The 21,187-nt window shown below is 39.3% G+C and overlaps 1 protein-coding gene across 2 annotated transcripts in view; it reads right to left on the bottom strand.

Moving 5' to 3' along the window:
• Nucleotides 1-752: 752 nt before the first annotated feature.
• PSMA8 (proteasome 20S subunit alpha 8) overlaps nt 753-21,187 on the bottom strand; it is a 63,141-nt gene continuing 42,706 nt past the window's right edge. Inside the window, exons 5-9 of one of the 2 annotated variants that reach the window (XR_006195428.1) lie at nt 18,947-19,066; nt 18,771-18,833; nt 14,979-15,145; nt 2,026-2,201; nt 753-839 (exon numbers count right to left, since the gene is read on the bottom strand). Coding sequence is in view for 1 of the 2 variants with exons in the window: in XM_042911163.1 (XP_042767097.1) it covers nt 15,053-15,145; nt 18,771-18,833; nt 18,947-19,066 (276 nt within the window). In the remaining variant the exon portion in view is untranslated. Of the gene's footprint in view, nt 840-2,025; nt 2,202-14,688; nt 15,146-18,770; nt 18,834-18,946; nt 19,067-21,187 lie in introns of those variants that run through there. The other variant, XM_042911163.1, reaches the window with a different exon arrangement.

The following is a 21,187-nucleotide window of genomic DNA, read 5'->3' as shown; positions in this document are numbered from 1 at the left end:
TCTTTGCTGCTGCATCAAACTTAACAAGTAGCAGTTTTTTAAAGTTTAGTTGCAAAGTGGAAGTTGAAATCATATCAGTTAACTTTTCATACTTTATAATATTGGATTGCATTGGTTGCATTGGATGTCTTTGAACGGATCTTTTACCTGTGCATGATTTCATTGTATTGAGCATGCCTTTGGAGAATACTGATTCACTGAGTTACTCAGATCTTCCAAATGTTGACATATTGCATTATACCATATCGAAAAGTCATTATTTCTCAATAACACCACCAATCTCATCAGCTTTATGTATTGGGAAACTGTCAATCTCACAATAGTATATACAGGTCTTCCAAAATTCTAATTATTGCTTAAAGTTGAACTTTGTCATTGGCAATAAATGCTTTCAGTTGTTTTTGTTGAAATGACAGGTTTACTATTCTCATTTTTGAGAAAATGGTTGCTAAATACCCAATCTGAAAAAAAAAGTCATTTGTCAGTATGTTTCAGAGAAAACACTGTAAAACATGTTTCCTCCTTGAAAGACATGATGGTCCATGGGAAAAAAAAAGTGGTTAGTTCAGCTGGCAATTCAGACAATCACATAAGTGTTTTTTCTCAAGTCAATCATCTTACTTTGGTAAATAGCAGAAGTACTTTATGTGTAATTCTTACTTTATTACACAGAATAGTTAAAAGACATGCAATTTTTACTGCTTCATCAAGGACATTCATAAGGGAAATTGCCTTGAAAAAAATAAAAACAAAATGTGAGCGTCTGGCAGTGAAGAATACAATGACTAGGTCCAGGTTTACCCATCACTACTTTTGCACCATCAGCAGAAATGTCCACACTGTGAAAAAAGCAATTATTTTAGTATTAGTATGATATAAAAACAACTAAGACCCCCATGTACCTTGTGAAATGGTTTCAGATACCCAGGAGTAGACAGAACATATTTTGATAACCACTGCAGTAAAGAAGACTGCTTTATTCTGTTAAGCCAGCCTTTCACCAATTTTCCCAACCAGGAACACTTGGATCACCTGACACCCATCAACATGGTACAAAGGAAGCTTATGTGGAATAAGTTTTGGGAAACTGCTGAGTCTCCTCTGCCCAATAGAACATGCCTTCCCACCAGAGCCAGTTTTTAAGGAGGGTGACTCCTCTAACCAATAATCTGCTTAACTTTTCCATCAAAGAGAATCCCTCCTGGGGTGTCTGGGTGTCTCAGTTAAGCATCCAACTCTTGATTTTGGCTCAGGTCATGATCTCACAGTTTGTGGGATTCTGTCTCTTCTTCTCCCCTCCCTAACTTGTGCTCTCTCACTCTCTCAAAATGAATAAATTAATTAAAAAAAAAGTCTTTCAGTCCCTCTTCTTTTTCAGGAATTGAATAATAGAATTTGCCCACTACTTCAATAAAGTTAAAGCCTTTTTAAAGCCTTTACTTAGTGAACATTAAATTGAGGCCCCAAATGTTAAGGTTACAGTTTTTAGCCAGAGATGCTCACACTCTAGAAGGAGATATAAGTAGGAAATGATTACTAGACAGTATGAGACAGGTTGAAATAAAAAGCTATGGAAACACAGAGGTCGGGTCTCTAATCAAGCCTTAGGAAAGGCTTCTTGGAGAAGACTGTCTGTTGTGAGTCATAAGAAATTTCCAGAGTTAGCTCAATCAATGAAAAGGAGGAGGACAAAGTCTGTCAGTGAGCAGAAGCCTGTGTATGCTACCCAAGCCAGTCTTGAAGCTCATGGTGGTGAGCTGGTCCAAACACATTTACTCTTTGCAGAATTGAATTTGGGAACCTTGGAAGGAGAAGGAAAGTTAACTATGGAAGCTAAAACTACATGATTGTAATCAAAACAGAAGCTGGAAAGGCCATAATGCTCATGTAAAAGCTAGATGCTTATATAAGGGAAAAGGAACCATGAGTTAACATAAGCAATGAGTTAAAGAACTAAAATAAGGCTGAGAGACAATAGAGGGAGAAGAACAAAACAGACGTGTGGAAAAGAACTGGTCCACTTACTGCTTTAACATTAGAGTTAAGATCCAAAAGTTCTTGATGTGGACGTTTTTAACGCTGCCATTCCTAGTAGGCAAAGTGATGCTATTGTTCCGAGTTTGGTACTTCCCTTCAAAAGCCCTTATTTCCTTGTATTCTTCTGGAGTGAATCTCCGCTTCTTTTAACCAAAATATCTCAACTGAAATGGGCATAGAGGAAACATGACACAATCAGCAAAATCCAAGTGCAGGTAACATGTTCTAATAAGGTGCCCTTGAATTGTCACTGAATTTCAATGTAGCTGGCTGGGGCAGTGGAAAGTGCATGATACTCACATGATATGTGCATTTCAAAGACAGAATTATAATTCACAAATAAACACGTCATTTGGAGAACTTTTCAAAATCTCTTTCCTGTTGTTTTATCCATTATCAGTAAATATAACATTATGCTAGAATAAGATAATTAAAAAATATACCATCTTAGCCAGTAGTTTCATATATCTTTTAAATAGGAAACGCTGAAACAACTAGTATTTGATTTAGGATTTAAAAGTTTTAATCTAAATGGATGGCTCTTGACTATTAAGCATTTATTAAGTATCTACTAGATACCCAGATGTTCTAGGTCCTGGCCATTTACCAATGGATAAAACAAACATGGAACTTACAATTCTAATGGGGAGAGGCTTTCAGTAAACACATACAAACACATGGGGCACCTGGGTGGCTCAGTTGGTTGAGTGTCTGACTTTGGCTCAGTTCATGATCTCACAGTTTGTGATTTCAAGCCTCACATCAGGCTAGCTGCTGTCAGCACGGAGCCTGCTTTGCATCCTCTGTCCCCCTCTCTCTCTGCTCCTCCCCTGCTCATGCTCTCTCTGTCTCTCAAAAATAAACATTAAAAAAAATTTTAATGTTTATTCATTTTTGAGAGAGCATGAGCGGGAGAGAGAGGGAGACACAGAATCAGAAGCAGGCTCCAGGCTCTGAGCTGTCAGCACAGAGCCCAATGTGGGCTCAAACTCAAGAACTGTGAGATCATGACCTGGGCCGAAGTCAGACGCTTAACCAACTGAGCCACCCAGGTACCTCAAAAATGAATAAACATTTTAAAAAACATAGAAATACGTCTTTCATGTGTTGGGTGTTGGGGGATGGGTGTTCTGTTTTACATATGGTGGTCAGAGAAAGCCTTTCTGGTAAGGTGACATTTGTGCAACAAGTGAAAGGAAGTACAGAAGCATGCCCACAAAGGTAGAGTGATCCAGGCAGGAGATCCACTTAGTGGCAAGGCCTGGGTCAAGAGCCTGCTTAGGGTATATGAGGAACAGTAGGGAGGCCACTATCGCTGTAGCTGAAGGAGACAGGGCAGCAATGGCCTGAATGGCAAGGGATGAAGCAGAGAGGTGTGTGTAATGGGGGAGGGGGAGCGGTGAGGAGGGAGATCACATAGATTACATAAAGTTTTTTCCTAAGTACTTAGCTGATGAGATCTAACAAGTTCCTGGGTGATGCCAGTGCATCCTAGACATCGCCTGGGAGCTTGGCAGAAAAGACTCTTGGGCTTCATCCCAAACCTATTGAATCAGGGCCTATGTGTGTATGTACACACACACGCGCATGCACACACACACACACACACACACACACAGGTCCAAGTATAAAAGTATAAGAAACACTGATTCAGATTATGTAACTTTACTTTCCTCCATAGGAAGAAATAGAAGAAATAAGAACCCACAGTGAGCACTTTTTCTTTTTTTTCTTTAAAAAAATTGTTTTAATGTTTATTTATTTTTGAGAGAGATAGAGAGAGAGACAGAGAGAGAGGCAGTGTGAGCAGGGGAGGGGCAGAGAGAGAGGGGGATGCAGAATCCAAAGCAGGCTCCAGGCTCTGAGTGGTCAGCACAGAGCCCAACACGGGGCTCAAACCCACGAACTGTGACAGCATGACTTGAGCCGAAGTCAAGACACTTAACTGACTGAGCCACTCAGGTGCACCAGCACTTTTTCATTACTTTTCAGATTAGGATGAATTTTTCTATTTCTGCAAAAACATCATTAGGATTTTGATACAGGTTGCATTGAATCTGTAGATAGTGTTGTGTGGTATTGGTATCTTAGCAGTAGTAAGTCTTCCAGTCTATGAATGCAGATGACTTTACATTTGTGACTTCTTTGATTTTTTTTCAACAATGTTTTGTAGTTCTCAGTGTGTAAGCCTTTCGCTGCCTTGGTTAAATTTATTCCTAAGTATTCTTTTTGATGTTATTGCAAATTTCTTAATTTTCTTTCTGGATTGTTTTAGTATATAAAACTCAACTAAATTTGTGTGTTGATTTCTTTATTCTGTAACTTTCTTTGGTACTCTAAATATTATGTAAGAAAAAAAAAACAAAACTGTTACAATAAATAAATACCTGCAAACAGATAATTTTACTTCTTTTACTTTTTCCAATTTGGATGGTTTTTTTGTTTTGTTTTGTTTTTTGTTTTTTTACCAATTGCTTTGGCTAAGACTGCCAATACTCAATACTGTGTTGAATGCAAATGGTGAAAGTGAGTATCCTTGTCTCTGTCCTGACCTTAAGGTGAAAGCTTTCACCACTGTGTATGACATTAGCTTTGAGTTTGTCTAAAATGCTCTTCATTATGTTAAGGTAGTTCCTTTTTATTTCTAGTTTACTGAGTGTTTTGTTTTTTTTTTAATCACAATCGATGCTCCAAACTCCCCATTTGGTAGCTTCATGCAGATGGACACAGAAATCTTGGGAATGTTTGACAGTGGAATGTTGGGGTACCTGGCTGGCTCAGTGGGAAGAGCATGAGACTCTTGACCTTGGGGCTGAGTTCAAATCCCATGTTGGGTGTAGAAATTACTTAAATAAAGGTTAAAAAATAAGAAGAAAGTAAATGGCATGTTGAAGACGGCAGAGCCAGAAAATGGGGAAGGAGGAGTCCTAGATTTTTGCTTGGAGGATTGCTATCAGCAATGGGATTTGTTATTGAGAAATAAACGTTTACTGTGGATTCATCTATTATAGTAGCTGGCATTGCCCTAGCACATATGCAGAAGGGTAATTTCCCAAATATATACAAAGCTGTTACAAAGCAATGAGGAAAAAAAAACACACACACAAAATCCATTGGAAAAAGTAGGTAACAGGTATGAGCAATCAATGGAAGGAAAATTCAAAAGGCCTTTATTTATTTATTTTTTTAAAAGATTTTATTATTTATATATTTTTTAAATGTTTGAGTGGGGTGCCTGGGTAATGCAATCAGTTAAGCGTCCAACCCTTGATTTTGGCCCAGGTCCTGATCTCAGGGTGGTGAGATTGAGCCATGTGTTGGGTCCACATGGAGCCTGCTTAAGATTCTCTCCTCTCTCTGCCCCTCCACCACTTTCTCTTTTTCTGTATCTCTCTAAAAATTTTTTTAAACAATTTTTGAGAGAGAGAGAGAAAGAGAGAGAGAGAGAGAGAGAGAGAGAGAGAGAGAGAGACGAGCACACATGGGTGGGGGGAGGGGCAGAGAGAGTGGTGAGAGAATCCCAAGCAGGCTCTGCACTTAGCACAGAGCCCAATGGGGGGCTCAATCTCATGACTGTGAGATCATGACTGGAGCTGAAATTAAGAGTTGCTCAACCAACTGAGCCACCCAGATGCCCCTTTAGATTTTAAATTTTTTTTTTAACATTTATTTATTTTTGAGACAGAGAGAGACAGAGCATGAACAGGGGAGGGGCAGAGAGAGAGGGAGACACAGAACCTGAAACAGGCTCCAGGCTCTGAGCGGTCAGCACAGAGCCTGACGCGGGGCTCGAACTCACGGACCGTGAGATCATGACCTGAGCCGAAGTCGGACGCTTAACTGACCCAGCCACCCAGGCACCCCTAGATTTTATATTTTAAGTAATCTCTACACCCAACATGAGGCTCAAACTCACAACTTCAAGATCAAGAATTGCATGCTCTACTAACAGAGCCAGCCAGGCATTTAAACAAACATAAAGACATTTAAACAAACATAAAGATGTTCAACATCATTCATAATAAGAAAAATGCAAATTGAATATTGGGAATTTTTTTAAAAAGTAAAAATGCAAAAACGATTGTAATTTCACCTATTTAGTGGCAAAAAATGTTTGAAGCACTATTGTATCAATCTGGGTTCAATTAAAGAAGTGAAATCACTATGATGCAGAATTGGCAATTTTCTAGATAAATTATATCCCTCCCAATTGTGGGAGTTGATGGAGAAGTCTCTTTAAGGCTGTCCCTCTGTTACACTGATCCGCTGAGTCTGGTGGTAGTCAGGAAGGAATGGTGGATACGGAGCGGGGAGGGTGAAGAATAAACTGTAACCCATGAGGACAAATTGTAACCACATGTATCTTTTACCACCTGCAACCTGGGGATGCTTGTGACCTGATATAAAAGTTGGTGTCCTTTGTCATGAAGCTGCTTGCATGCCTGGCCCAGTTCCCAGAGTCTGAAGGAAAAGATCCAGCAGAATGTGGAGGAACTAGTGTAGCTATGGTTCTGGAGGCCTTCCCACACTAACCAACCGGGCCAGTAAACCAGCATTTTTTGTGAGCTGCCTTCTTACCCTGAGCTGCTTCCCTTCTGCCTTTCAAATCTTATGCGAATTTCTCTTGTGCCCAACTCAAACTCAGAACTGTACAGGAAAGAGAATTCTGGAAAACAGTTTCAGGTTAGCTGAGCTGACACCATACAAAGCCAGCACAACTACAATGGGAAGGTGTAGAAAGGGAGAGATTCTCGCTCACCGTTAGGAGAAACATAAAAGTGTGTAATATACCTTTGAGCCTGCAGTTCTACATCTAGTGGTTTATCCTATCTACTTCCACATTTGTGAAATGACTAAAGGTTATTCACTGCAGCATCTGCAATAGCAACACTATCAACATGTTCATCAATAGAAGACTGATAATTTAGTGTTACATCTATACATTGGAAAGAATGATCCTCACATGAGAAGATCCTCAAATATATGTTGAGTGAAAAAAGCGAGATACAGAACAGTATACAGTATGGTACCATTTGCACTAAAAGATATATTTACATGTGTTTGTTTCTATAGGTATAATATATCAATAGGAGATATTGAAAACATCAGTGGAAACATCCTGATAATATGGTTGCCTCTCAGAAGAGGAACTTAAGTCACTGGGGGACAAAAATGAGATGGAATATTTGACGATACAATTTAAAAAATTAGGGTCACCTGGGCGGCTCATTGGGTTACACATCTGACTCTTGATTTCAGCTCTGGTCACGATCTCATGGTTTGTGGGTTCAAGCCCTGTGTGGGGTTCTGCAACAGTGTGAAGCCTGCTTGGGATTCTCTCTTCCCTTCTCTCTCTGCCCCTTTCCCTTCATGCATGCGCGCTCTCAAAAAAAAAAAAAAAAAAAAAAACCTAAAGTTATATACTATTTGAATGTATTATTAAAAGAGTAATACTATAAAAATTCTTTCAGTGAGATTATTACATACATTTTTTCATGTTGTTTCTAATACATACCTCTTGCAATCATGATCTTAAATGCACCTTTATAACCCTCTATTAAAAAACCTTGTGTAAAAAACCTAGTGAAAAACCTTATAGCTTTTAATCAGATTGGGCGTCTTTATAACCGCTCAATAACCACTGAAAATGTATGTGGAGTTAATGAGAAAGTAACTGCTGGCACCAACCAGCTCCTGTGCATCGTTCTCCCTGGCTCCAACCCAAGTACCGTCCTCACTGTCCTGAACTTTGCAACAACCATTCCCTTGTTTTTCTTCAGTCTTACCTTAAACACTGTATCTTTTAAACACTATATTTAGCTTTGTAGGTTTTGAAGCTTTCTATAAACACCACGTGTGTACTTTCTCACAACTGGCTTTAGTTTTTACTCAATATGATGGGTTTTTTTTAATTATTATTTTTTTTAATTTTTAAGTGGGCTCCATGCTCTGATATCAAGAGTTCCATGCTCTACAGACTGAGTCAGCCAGGCGCCCCACTCAATATGATATTTTTGAGATATATCTATATTGATGCATGTAGCTGTAGTGACTTCTTTTCCCCTGCTATATGGTATGCTACTGTATGAATACACCATAATGTATTCAGTCAATTCAGTCAGTGGACAAACATTAGGTTACTTCACATATATGTCTGTATATGTTGCTATCACGAACAATGTGTGATTATTTTTATGCACGTATGTTAGAGTTTCTGTAGGCTGTATGCCCTGGAGTGGCATTGCTGGTAAAAGGGCACGTGCCTCTTTGATGTTACTAGATCTAACTTGCTGCCCAAAGCAGTTGGCCTAGTCTACAGTCCTAAGAGCAGTAGATAAGAGTTCTTATGCAACTCTTTTATACATTTTATATAAATTTTATATATTTTATACATACATTTTATGTATATACATATATACATTTTATATAAATTTTATACACTTTATACATATGCAACATTTTATACATTTAAAATTTTTGCCAGTCTGATGGCTGTAAAATGGTATCGCCATCATTTTAACATGCATTTCCTGGATTAGTCTGGTAGAACATCATTTAGTAAGTTTTTCATAAAGAGAGAAAATAATTCAACTTTCCTGTTCTGTGAACTGCCTGTTTATTTTTTATTTATTTTTTCAATATATGAAGTTTATTGTCAAATTGGTTTCCATACAACACCCAGTGCTCATCCCAAAAGGTGCCCTCCTCAATACCCATCACCCACCCCCCCCCCCCCCCCCCGCCTCCCACCCCCCATCAACCCTCAGTTTGTTCTCAGTTTTTAACAGTCTCTTATGCTTTGGCTCTCTCCCACTCTAACCTCCTTTTTTTCTTTTTTTTTTTCCCTTCCCCTCCCCCATGGGTTTCTGTTAAGTTTCTCAGGATCCACATAAGAGTGAAAACATATGGTATCTGTCTTTCTCTGTATGGCTTATTTCACTTAGCATAACACTCTCCAGTTCCATCCATGTTGCTACAAAGGGCCATATTTCATTCTTTCTCATTGCCACATAGTACTCCATTGTGTCTATAAACCACAATTTCTTTATCCATTCATCAGTTGATGGACATTTAGGCTCTTTCCATAATTTCCATAGCTATTGTTGAAAGTGCTGCTATAAACATTGGGGTACAAGTGCCCCTATGCATCAGTACTCCTGTATCCCTTGGGTAAATTCCTACCAGTGCTATTGCTGGCTCATAGGGTAGGTCTATTTTTAATTTTTTGAGGAACCTCCACACTGTTTTCCAGAGTGGCTGCACCAATTTGAATTCCCACCAACAGTGCAAGAAGGTTCCCGTTTCTCCACATCCTCGCCAGCATCTATAGTCTCCTGATTTGTTCATTTTGGCCACTCTGACTGGCGTGAGGTGATATCTGAGTGTGGTTTTGATTTGTATTTCCCTGATGAGGAGCGATGTTGAGCATCTTTTCATGTGCCTGTTGGCCATCCGGATGTCTTCTTTAGAGAAGTGTCTATTCATGTTTTCTGCCCATTTCTTCACTGGGTTATTTGTTTTTCGAGTGTGGAGTTTGGTGAGCTCTTTATAGATTTTGGATACTAGCCCTTTGTCCGATATGTCATTTGCAAATATCTTTTCCCATTCCGTTGGTTGCCTTTTAGTTTTGTTGGTTGTTTCCTTTGCTGTGCAGAAGCTTTTTATCTTCATAAGGTCCCAGTAGTTCATTTTTGCTTTTAATTCCCTTGCCTTTGGGGATGTGTCAAGTAAGAAATTGCTACGGCTGAGGTCAGAGAGGTCTTTTCCTGCTTTCTCCTCTAGGATTTTGATGGTTTCCTGTCTCACATTCAGGTCCTTTATCCATTTTGAGTTTATTTTTGTGAATGGTGTGAGAAAGTGGTCTAGTTTCAATCTTCTGCATATTGCTGTCCAGTTCTCCCAGCACCATTTGTTAAAGAGACTGTCTTTTTTCCATTGGATGTTCTTTCCTGCTTTGTCAAAGATTAGTTGGCCATACGTTTGTGGGTCTAGTTCTGGGGTTTCTATTCTGTTCCATTGGTCTATGTGTCTGTTTTTGTGCCAGTGAACTGCCTGTTTAAATGTTCCACCTGGGGCGCCTGCGTGGCTTACTCGGTTGAGCGTCCCATTTCGGCTCAGGTCATGATCTCACAGCTCATGAGTTCGAGACCCGTGTCAGGCTCTGTGCTGACAGCTCAGAGCCTGGAGCCTGCTTCTGATTCTGTGTCTCCTTCTCTCTCTGCCCCTAACCCACTCACATTCTCTCTCTCTCAAAAATAAATAATAAAAACATTAAAAAAATTTTTTAGATGTTCCACCCATTTTTCTGTTGCACTGTACTTTTTATTTCTTTGAATCAACAGTTCTTTATAAATTCCAGATGCATGCCTTTCGTCAGTTGAATGTGTTGCAAATGTCTTCTCTCATTTGGGGCCTGTCTTTTCACTTTATCTATGTATGTAGAGGTAGCTGAATTATATCAGTCTTTTCCTTGTTAGCAGTTTTTGCATCTTGTTTAGAAAATCTATCCTTATCACCAAGGTCTTGAAGATCTTTATTTTCCTTCTAAAAGTTTTGTTTTTTATGTCTAGGTGTTTAATTCATCTGGAATTGATTTTAATAGAATGAAGTAGAGGTCCGATTTTTTCAAATGGATAACCAGTTGTCCTGTCACCATTTATTGAATAACTTAATCCTTTATCCACTGATATGAAATACTAGCTGCCATAAACCAAGTACCCCAGTAAGGGTGGAGATGTTCCTAGGTGCTCTGTTGCCTGACTCTTAGCGTTTATTCCTTGTGCCAATACAAACAGGGCCGCACCCACATCTGATCAAAATGCGTTCTCAGATTTTCAAATCCTTTTGTTTTTGGCCTCTAGGGGTTTCCCTTGTTGTCAGCTAAGCTATGCATTTAAAAAGATGTTTGTTAGAAAGTGTTTCTATGCCTGTAGTGAGGGATTTTCAGACTGTCTAGTTAACCATACCCAATGATGTAAAGCACAGTTGTTTAGCTGATTCCTAAAACCAAACGTTTGTGATTATCTCACCTTGAGAATACGATGCAGAAAAAACATAAAGCGCTTCCATATCGGGGATTTTCTCTTAGTAAAAGAAGTAAAAATGATTATTTTAAGTAACAAGCGTGTTAAGAGTATGTTTTGGTTAAAACCTCATGTTAAACAAAAAAATTACTTTGTGCGTATCAGTGAAACTTGGCCAAAATAACAGATTTCCAAAGTAAAACAAACAAAGCAAATGAGCCAGAAATAATCAGACCCTCATGCCTCTTACAGGAAGAATACAGCCCGTGAAATAAATAAATAAGTCCTGTCATGAAACAGCTTTGTGGGGGAGGGATGTGGGTGTCCATTTTGATGGACAGCTGTGGTGGCAAAGCACTATAAGGTCAGCACTATGGACATCAATTACATGTGTCTCATGACAGTTGTGAAGACACTTAAATGAGTTAATGTTTGTAAAGAACGCAAAAGTGTCTGGTATGTAACAAATACTGTATGAGTACTCCTTAAGTAAAAACAAGGGGTGGGGCGCCTGGGTGGCTCAGTCAGTTAAGCGTCTGACTTCAGCTCAGGTCATGATCTCACGGTCCGTCAGTTCGAGCCCCGCGTCGGGCTCTGGGCTGATGGCTCAGAGCCTGGAGCTTGCTTCCGATTCTGTGTCTCCCTCTCTCTCTGCCCCTCCCCCGTTCATGCTCTGTCTCTCTCTGTCTCAAAAATAAATAAACGTTAAAAAAAATTAAAAAAATAAATAAATAAAACTTAAAAATAAAAACAAGCGGTGGAATTATAACCATAGCATTTGGATAATGTATCCCTATTATTCCCAGATAGGAAGCATGGAAGCCACACAGCTCAGCAGTGGTTCAGAGAAGAGTCATTAACATTATATCTATTTATGGCCAGATGGATTTGGCAGTATAGACTGTCCTGTCCTCAGATCGGAAGTTGAAATTGGGAGACAGGGAGGTATTACCACCTTCTTCATTTTAACACACAAAATAGGTCTCATTTCCCTTTTAAAAGAACCGGTGTTGTGTGCGGCATTTACTAGCAAAGATTTAAATAAGTCACTCCAGAACCATCAGCAAGCAATGCTGTATATTAAACTCAGATTATAAGGGAAATACACTTTTCGTTATTCCTATAACTTGTCAGAATGGGCTCAACTATTTGGCACTATGACCTTTTCAACACAAGGACCGTATCTTGTTCATCTCCAGTACCCAGCACAAAGGTAATGTTCAATCAGGCATGAGTGATTGGGGAATGTGACTTCAAATTACTGCACCCTTAGAAGGCTTTCCGGGGCCATAACAATATATTCTTCTCTTCCTCAAGTCCTCTCATTTTTATTTCACCAGGGGTGGAATCCACTTTCAGGGGCCCTGCCTGCACTATTCATTGACCATGTGATATCTTCCCATTACTGTGATGTTCAACAAGGGCCAAAAGAAATCAGGAAACTGACTTCTACACTAAGTGAGAGATTAGATGATTCCTCTCCCCACTCTCAATTTCTGATATTTGCAACAATCTGCATAGGTCAACACAGCCCAACAAGCAAGTATTAAGTCTTAATGATAGGCAACCTGTGGAAACAAAGATGAAAGAGATGTAAATCCCAGTCCAACTTCCTGAAGGACTTCTAGTTTAGAAGGGAAAACAGACACAGAGCTTCACAGAGTTAATCCCAATTTGGGTTTAATACCCACCTTTTCATTACACAGTAATGGGGACAAATTGGGAGTCTGCTCCTTACCACTATATCCCTAGCATCTAATAGTGTCTGCCACTGAAAACACTCAATATTTGTCAAATGTTTATTATCAAATAATGTATCAAGAGTATTAAGAATTCATAATGGGCTCACTGCAGTACAGCAGGGTAATGTGAACATCCTGCCCTTTACGTTGTATGTTAGGTGTGCATGTGTGTTGAGATACCTCCAGAGAGAGCTGATCACTGATTTTCAAAGTGGTGAGGTTCTTTTTCCAAAAGCCTAATATTTTATTTAGCAGGCCTTCCACTTGGGAAGCATCTTTGCTTCTGGAAAGCTAAGAGGGGCCAGAAGTGACAGGGAACAAATACTTATCTTTGATTCTAAGTTCTAAAGAAGAAAGGTATACAGTATGACTCAAAGCAAAGAATCATAGTATCGAAAACAAAACAGAGGACAAATAGAGGAAGCTGCAAAATTCCATGGTTCCTATGAAACCAGAAAGGCAGTCAGAGTGACATAAGTCAGAGTAGAGTAAGAGTGGCCTGAAGTAGAGTAGAATACAAATTGTACATTCTGCCTTAGAAAATGCCCTGCAGTGCTTCTGAGGAAGTGAAATGCATCAGCAGCAGGCCACAGGAATTTGGCCCAAGATGAATACCAGTGAGGTAGCCTTGTTAAGGTCTTTATCTCTTGCTCCCTTTTTTTAAAAAAATCTAAATTTTGTTTTATTTATTTAAGCAGGCTCCATTTTCAGCGCAGAGCCTGACACAGGGCTAGATCCCACGACCCAGGGATCGTCACCTGAGCCAAAATCAAGAGTTGGATGCTTAACCAACCGAGCTACCCAGATGCCCCAGTGTCTTTGTATCTCTTATGTATATATATATATTTTTAAAGTAGGCTCCACACCCATAGGGCTTGAACTCAAGATCAAGACCTAAGCTGAGATCAAGAGTCAGATGCCTAACTAACCAAGCCACCCAGGTACGCCTATATCTCTGAAAATTCTGACTCTGTTTTCTTTTTCCCTTGCTTCAGAGCACTACAACCACCAATGGCTTAGATCGTCTTATGGCAGTTGTTCCCCCAAACGGATTCTTTTCTGTTAACATCTATTCTGAGCTTTTCATTCCTCTGCAAAAACTCAACCTCTCTCCTCTCCATTTTCAAAAAGAACATTAAAAAGAAGAAAAAGGGGGTACCTGGGTGGCTCAGTCGGTTAAGTGTCTGACACTTGGTTTGGCTCAGGTCATCATCTTAGGTTATGATCCCAACCCTGTGTTGGGGTCTGCACTGAGAATGGAGCCTGCTGGAGATTCTCTGTCTTCCTACTCCTTACCCTCTCCCCTGCTCACATGCTCTCTAAAATTAAGAGAGAGAGAGAGAGAGAGAGAGAGAGAGAGAGAAGACAAAGCTCTAAAATAGTAAGATATATAGGCTATTGTTTTTATGCCTATTAATATCCTTTGTCTTCAAAAATATAACCTCATACAGGAATTAAGCACATTTTTTTGTGGGCCCTCTGTGGACAGGGATCACTTTTTATATTTTTTTATTACTCCTAATAAGCCTAGCTCAAGGCCAAGCACATAGTAAGCACTCAGATAGCTGATGGAACATGTAACAAACCTAACATACTGGACACTAAGATAAAATAAAAACTGAAACTAAGAATTTTATATGTATCCATTTCTCTCCTTGTTTTCCTATATATAGTACCTCATTCAGATGCTCTTATAAGCTCTTACCACACTTGAACTGCCTATCTAGATTAGGCCTTTAATACTTGTTCTGTGGAAAAAAATAATGTACTGCAACTTATAAAATGACAAAGGTAAAATAAATATGATAAAATGTTTAAAAATGAAGAAGGCTCTGACAAAATTTTGGCAATTTACCAACACAAAGATGTTTTTATCATTCGTGAAGTATGACTCAGTATTCAGTTTATTTTGAAATAGCTATCTCTTTACCTGATAGTCAATACTCAAACATCAACAAATTATTAATTTTTAAAAATTAAAGTGTTTTTCTTAGGTTTGCATAAATAAGGCTCAGGCTTATATGGAATTATGACTGCTTTCAACAATTACCGAAATTTCTTTTCAAAGAGTATCTTCATACTAAGTCTGTCTATGTAACAGTCTGAAGACAGCTACAGATGTGGCATTCTCAAAACAGCATATAACTATTCAATGTAATGCTGCAAACCAACTTACTTCCTTTAAAACTTCACTAAGAATTCCAAGGAGTAAAACAAAACATTAAAGGCTCCTAATGTTCATCCTAAGAATTAGGTAGTCTTCTTGGATTTTTTCTTCTCTGCTTCTTCCTTTTCCTTTTCTATTTCAGCTACTTGTAATTCAATTTCTTTGGCACTAAACATCTGAAAAGAAAAAAAAATTAAAAGCAAATTTCAATTACACCAGTAATTTCTAAATATTTCCAATATAAATTATATTTTATACATTTATACCTTATTTTTTAAAGTGTTTATTTATTTATTTTTGAGAGAGAGAGAGAAAGAGAGAGAGAGGGAGGGGCAGAGAGAGAGAAAGAGAATCTCATGCAGGCTCCAAACTGTTAGGCAGAGCCTGACGTGGAGTTCGAACTCACAAACCATGAGATCATAACCTGAGCCAAAATCAAGGGTCAGATGCTTAACCACTTGACCCACCCAGCAGGTGCCCCTATACATTTATATTTACTCTTTCTTTCTGTTTCTGTTTCTTCTTTCTTTCTTTCTTTCTCTCTTTCTTTCTTTCTTTCTTTCTCTTTCTTTCTTTCTTTCTCTTTCTTTCTCTTTCTTTCTTTCTTTCTTTCTTTCTTTCTTTCTTTCTTTCTTTCTGAGACAGGCAGTGCAAGTGAGTGAGGGACAGAGAGAGATGCAAGAGAGAGGGAGAGAGGCAGAGAGAGAGGGAGACAGAGAGGAAGAGAGACAGAGAGGGAGAGAGAGGCAGGGATCACCTGAAATGGAGCCTGTGTTTTTTGTTTTTGTTTAAACCCACAACAGGGCTCACGGTCAACCAAAGTGGAGCTCAAGCTCACCCAAAGTGGGGCTTGTGCTCACCTGAAATGGGTATTTATATTTTCTATTTAAACTTTAACTTTATATCTGCAAATATATAATATGTATATAAGCAACATATTTATAACAAATATGGACAAAACTTAACTCCATGACATTTCTACTATCATTGTGTTAAAAAAGAAAGGAGGGCAGAATGTTATATTGCATTACATATCATATATATGACTGTAACTCTGAAAACATTTAAATGCAGACTCATTCTGTTTATGGGCAAGTAACTCATTGCCGAACTCCCCACTCCTCTCCACTCCACTGTCTGACTCTCTAATAGGTTGGCCTGTTTTACCAGCCACGAGAAGAGCCAAAGCGGCAGGGAGAAGGTGACTTACACTGCTGTGTTTACAGCTCCCTCACTACAGTGTGAAGCAAAAACAGCTTTTATTTTATACAAATCAATTTTATTGTATTGAAAAGTAAAGAGGGGAGCAACTCGCTCAAGGTCACACTACTAAATATACCAGTGTGTTGGAACTTAGGTCTCTGTAACTCTAAACTTAAACCCAGGTCTATCCAATTCCAAAGCACATGCCCTGTGTGTTACACAGCGTATCGTGAAACAGCGTGTGGAGAGGCGGTGTAACTTTGCTGCCAGTGCGCATACCATCCTAGCACTCCTAAGTAAAAATATATGCACGCCTGGGTGTGTCTATCCCTGTGGGTAGACATGTACGCGATGGAGCTGGAGAGGCGAGTCTGGCCTCAGTGCTTTTGTGTCCTTGTGCTGTTGGTGCATCTGCCCTGAGACCCTCGACAGCAGGGATGACAACACGGCCCAGTTCCCATCTCTACACTCCATCTCAGCACCGTGGTTATTTTTGGGGGGCCGTGCAGGGGCAGGACCTCCACCCATTTCCCCATTTCTCTTAGTCATTGAAGCTTTGCCACTGCCGTATCCTCACCTCCCCGTCTTCTGGCTGACCGGTACGAGGTGCGAATGTTGTGTCGGAACAAACGACAACAACACAACTCAAAAAACAAAAGGCCCACTGCTCCACCCAATGCTGACTTTAATACTGTATCCCCTTGAAATACTTCCTTCAAAACAGAAAGTATATGTAAAATAATCCTTCTTAGTATACTTTTCATATGGTTTCCCATGCTTTACGTGCTTTTTACACTCTCGGCTAGAGAGCTGGCAAACTGTACCGTGTACAGTTCTACCTAAGGAACAGTGGTGAACCGAATTTCAAATGTTCTTTAGCCAGTGAGTCCTCCATCACAATACTCTGGACAATTTATTTTGTGCCTCTGCAGTTTCAACCCATAATGGTTAACAAAAGGTACAGACTTGCCTCAAAGAAATACAGAAAGGTTGTCACACCAGGTATTAAAATTTATGTCTCACAGAGGCTCAAGGCACTTCTAACTGAAAAGGAGAGACAATAGATAAAAACCAGTAGACAAGAGGTGTAGAGGGTTTCTGACATAATGAAGGATAACATTACGTTAGAAGCCTGGAGGGCCAACAGTTATACTAACGGTAGCTGAATGACACTGGCTGGAAGCATATCTTGATTTTCAGAAGATGTAAAAAGACGGGAAGAATAACTGCTTTCTACAGAATACCTTGTTTTATTGTGCATCGCAAATACTACATTTTTAATCAATTGTTGGGGTTTTAATTTCTTTTGAGTAAGCTCTACATCCAACGTGGGGTTTAAATTCACAACCCCAAGATCAAGAGTCACATACTCGACCAACCAAGCCAGCCAGACACCCCTGCATTTTTTACAAATTGAAGGTGTGCGGCAACCCTCCATCAAGCAAGTTTATTGGCACCACTTCTCCAACAGCATTTGCTCACTTTGTGTCTGTGTCACATTTTGGTAGTTCTCAGGTTTCAAATTTTTTCATTACTATTATATTTGTTATGGTGATCTGTAATCAGAAATTATGACTCACTGAAAGCTCAAATATTGGCTCGCATTTTTTAGCACTGTAATTTTTTAACATTCAATTTTTGAAAGAGAGAGCATGCAGGGGAGGGGCAGGAGGCAGGGAACAGACTATCTGAAGTGGGCTCCATGCTGACAGCAGCAAGCCCAATGCGGGGCTTGAACTCATGAACTGCGAGATCATGACCTGAGCCGAAGTCTGATGCTCAACCAACTGAGCCACCCAGGCACTGCAGCATTGTATTTTTTAATTAGGTACATTGTTTTTGTTTTTTTTAGACAAAATGCACACTTAAAGAGACTACAGTATAGTGTAAATATAACTTTTACATGCATTGGGAAACCAAAAAATTCATTTGACTTGTTTTGTGGCAATATTGGCTTTTTTTTTCTTTCTTTCTCTCTCTTTTTTTTTTTTTTTAGAGAATGTGTGTGTACGTGCAAGAGTCGGGGAGGGTCGAGGGAGAGAGAAAATCTCAAGCAGACTCCACGTCCATGGCACAGAGCCTGACTCGAGGCTCAGTCTCACAACTGTGACATCACCACCTGAGCTGAAATCAACAGTCGGATGCTCAACCAACTGAGCCAACCAGGTGGCCCTGCAATACTGGCTTTATGGCGGTGGTTGGAACTGAATCCTCAGCATCTTCGAGGTGTGCTTGTTTATGGTGCTGGGAATAAATATCCATAGGCAATGTTCTATACCAACCCCATACATGACTGGCTCAGTAGGGGTTCCTGCCTCGAAGAATACATACTAAATGGGGTAGGACTACATACAGATCTCAGCACCTCTAAGTCTTCGCAAAGGACCAGGGATAGGTAAGTGCTCACAATAAGCACATGCGAATTAGTGAACATTAGCCTACAGAAACAAAACAGAAGTCATCATGTTGCCAGTGGATGCTAATGGAGTTTTCAGGCATTTAATGAAGATTCACAGGCGTCAACATCTTGACAAGATTCAACCGTTGTCAAATTACTTTATACTACATATGTTTTTTCCTCTTTGGTTAATGACTTACCTTCAAAGGCTGGTTTCTTCTTATTATAGCAAGTTCAATGTTTTTTCCACCAGACTGGACAACCTAATGTAGAATAAGCACAATAGTAGAATCACTTCAGCAAATTTTACTTTTTGAAGCAAATAGATAAGGGAAAAAAACATGTTTTCCTGAATATGCTTTATTAGATCACTTACTTCTAGCAAAGCTCTTATTGCTAATTTGATAGCTTCATTGTCGTTTGCTATAGCATCTTCTGTGTAATTCTTTTCTAGAAATTCTCGGACAGTTTTAGCACTTCGGCCTATTGCATTTGCCTTGAAAAATAAGATAATTATTAATATCATTGCAGTATGAATGAATTTATGGTTACTCAGTGGAGAGTTTACTACCACATTTCTTAGTGTAATTACTACGTGAAAATTGTAGTTTTGAAAAATTAGCTAACATTTCAGCAGCTCATTTTGTTACTACATGAATAATCTGTAATGTTGGTATGACTTATCTTCAAACATACCACTGTCTTGTCCTGGTCAATGCTTTCTACTACTTTAATGGCTTCCAACTCCTTGATAACCAGAAAAGACTGAAACAGTTGAAATTCCAAAAGAGGTAGAGAGGAAAGGAGGTATAACTTTGTAATACAGTACAAAAGGAAGAAAGAAAATAGGAAAAAAGGACATTGGCATGAAGAAGAAACTGTTTATATGAATAGGACCATGCGTACCATTTTCTTAGAACCTAGAATAGAATGGTCACCTAATTACTGATTCATTATCTTTGATTCTGTAAATGAAAGAAGATTCTTCTGTTCCATTCCCCATTTTTCTTTGTTCCTTCGAAATTTTCTTCAGATGAAGGAAAGAGGTGAACGATTGCCCTGGCTGCATGGCCACGCGTAATATATATATTTCGTTCAGTCAAAATATCTAGATGAGGGGCGCCTGGGTGGCTCAGTCAGTTAAGCGTCCGACTTCGGCTCAGGTCATGATCTCGTGGTCCATGAGTTCGAGCCCCGCGTCGGGCTCTGTGCTGACAGCTCAGAGCCTGGAGCCTGTTTCGGATTCTGTGTCTCCCTCTCTCTCTGACCCTCCCCCATTCATGCTCTGTCTCTCTCTGTCTCAAAAATAAATAAACTGTAAAAAAAAAAATTATAAAAAAAATAAATATCTAGATGAGTATTAGTGATGATAATGAGGATGATAACAGTAGTTCATATTAACAGAGCACTTACGTGCCAGGCACTATGCTGAGCATTTTGCATGGATTCTCTCATTCAACCATCACAAAAACAATTAAATAATTACTAACCTCAATTCACAAATGAAGAAATGGGAGGTTGGAAATGTCAAAACGAGCTTTCTCATCCTCAGCACTATTAACATTTCGAGCTGGATAATTCTTTGCTTGGGCGCTGCCCTGTGCATTGTAGGATGTGTAGCAGCCTCTACCCACTAGATGCCAGTAGCATCCCCCACCCCAGTTGTGACAACCAAACAGGCCTCTAGATATTGCCAAATGTCTCTCAGTGGGTACAAAATCAGCCCAATTTGTGAACCAGTGCCTTAAGTAATTTTACCCAAGATCTCGGAAGACCGGGTAAGTAGAAGAGCTGAGCTTTGAAACCAAGTAGTTTGAAGTGACAGTCCAAGCTCTGAACTTTATACACTGTGCTGCCACCTGACCCTTCGCTTTGATGATTTTAGAGAGTGAGAGGAACCAGCAGAAAAGTCCATCCTTTCAATGAAGGATCCTGGCAGTGAATGAGGGAAAGTCTTAGTTCTAAGTGGTTATGGTTAGTTTTGATTATAAGAAAGAGATCTCAAAAGAGATTTTAGGAAGTGAGCATGAAAGCCTACCTTTTGTACTGCCTGACAGTGTATTGTTCCTGTTAGCAGAAGATTATTTTTATTTCACAGAACTTTTTCTATGCCTTTATATTTCAGAGGACTAAAATAAATAGTTGTGAAATTTTAAATTGAATCTTGTGGCTTTGAAATTTCACTAAGATCAAAGGTAAAGACTGGTATGACTTTGGAGTATTATTAGCTACTAGTTTTGGGGGGGTAACTAGGTGTTGCTATGAGAGGAAGAACATAAGGTAGTGGTTTATCCAAAAAATCTCACTGAGCCCTTAAAGGTCACCTTATAAATTCCTGGTGACTTTCCTGTCCAATTCTCCTAATTGCTAATATAAAAATTCTTTAATTCTTATCTACTTGACTGGTTTCTTAAGATCTTCTTGCCATGCTCAAGTCCCCACCCTTTCTCCCAACCCTTCGCCCACCCCTCCCCCAGCCCACTTCAGAAGACTCTGATAGTCTTGCAGTATTTTTTCCTGCCTGTAATGATTAATGATGATTTCTATAGCAAAGATCATTAGCAGCCAATGCCAATATCCATTCTTCCTTTGTGACAGAACTCTAGGCAATGTGCCT

The sequence above is a fragment of the Panthera leo genome, chromosome D3 (genome assembly GCF_018350215.1).
Source record: "Panthera leo isolate Ple1 chromosome D3, P.leo_Ple1_pat1.1, whole genome shotgun sequence".
Classification (NCBI taxonomy): domain Eukaryota; kingdom Metazoa; phylum Chordata; class Mammalia; order Carnivora; family Felidae; genus Panthera; species Panthera leo.
Note: the sequence above shows the minus strand (reverse complement) of the source record. Positions and strands in the feature narration are given on the sequence as shown.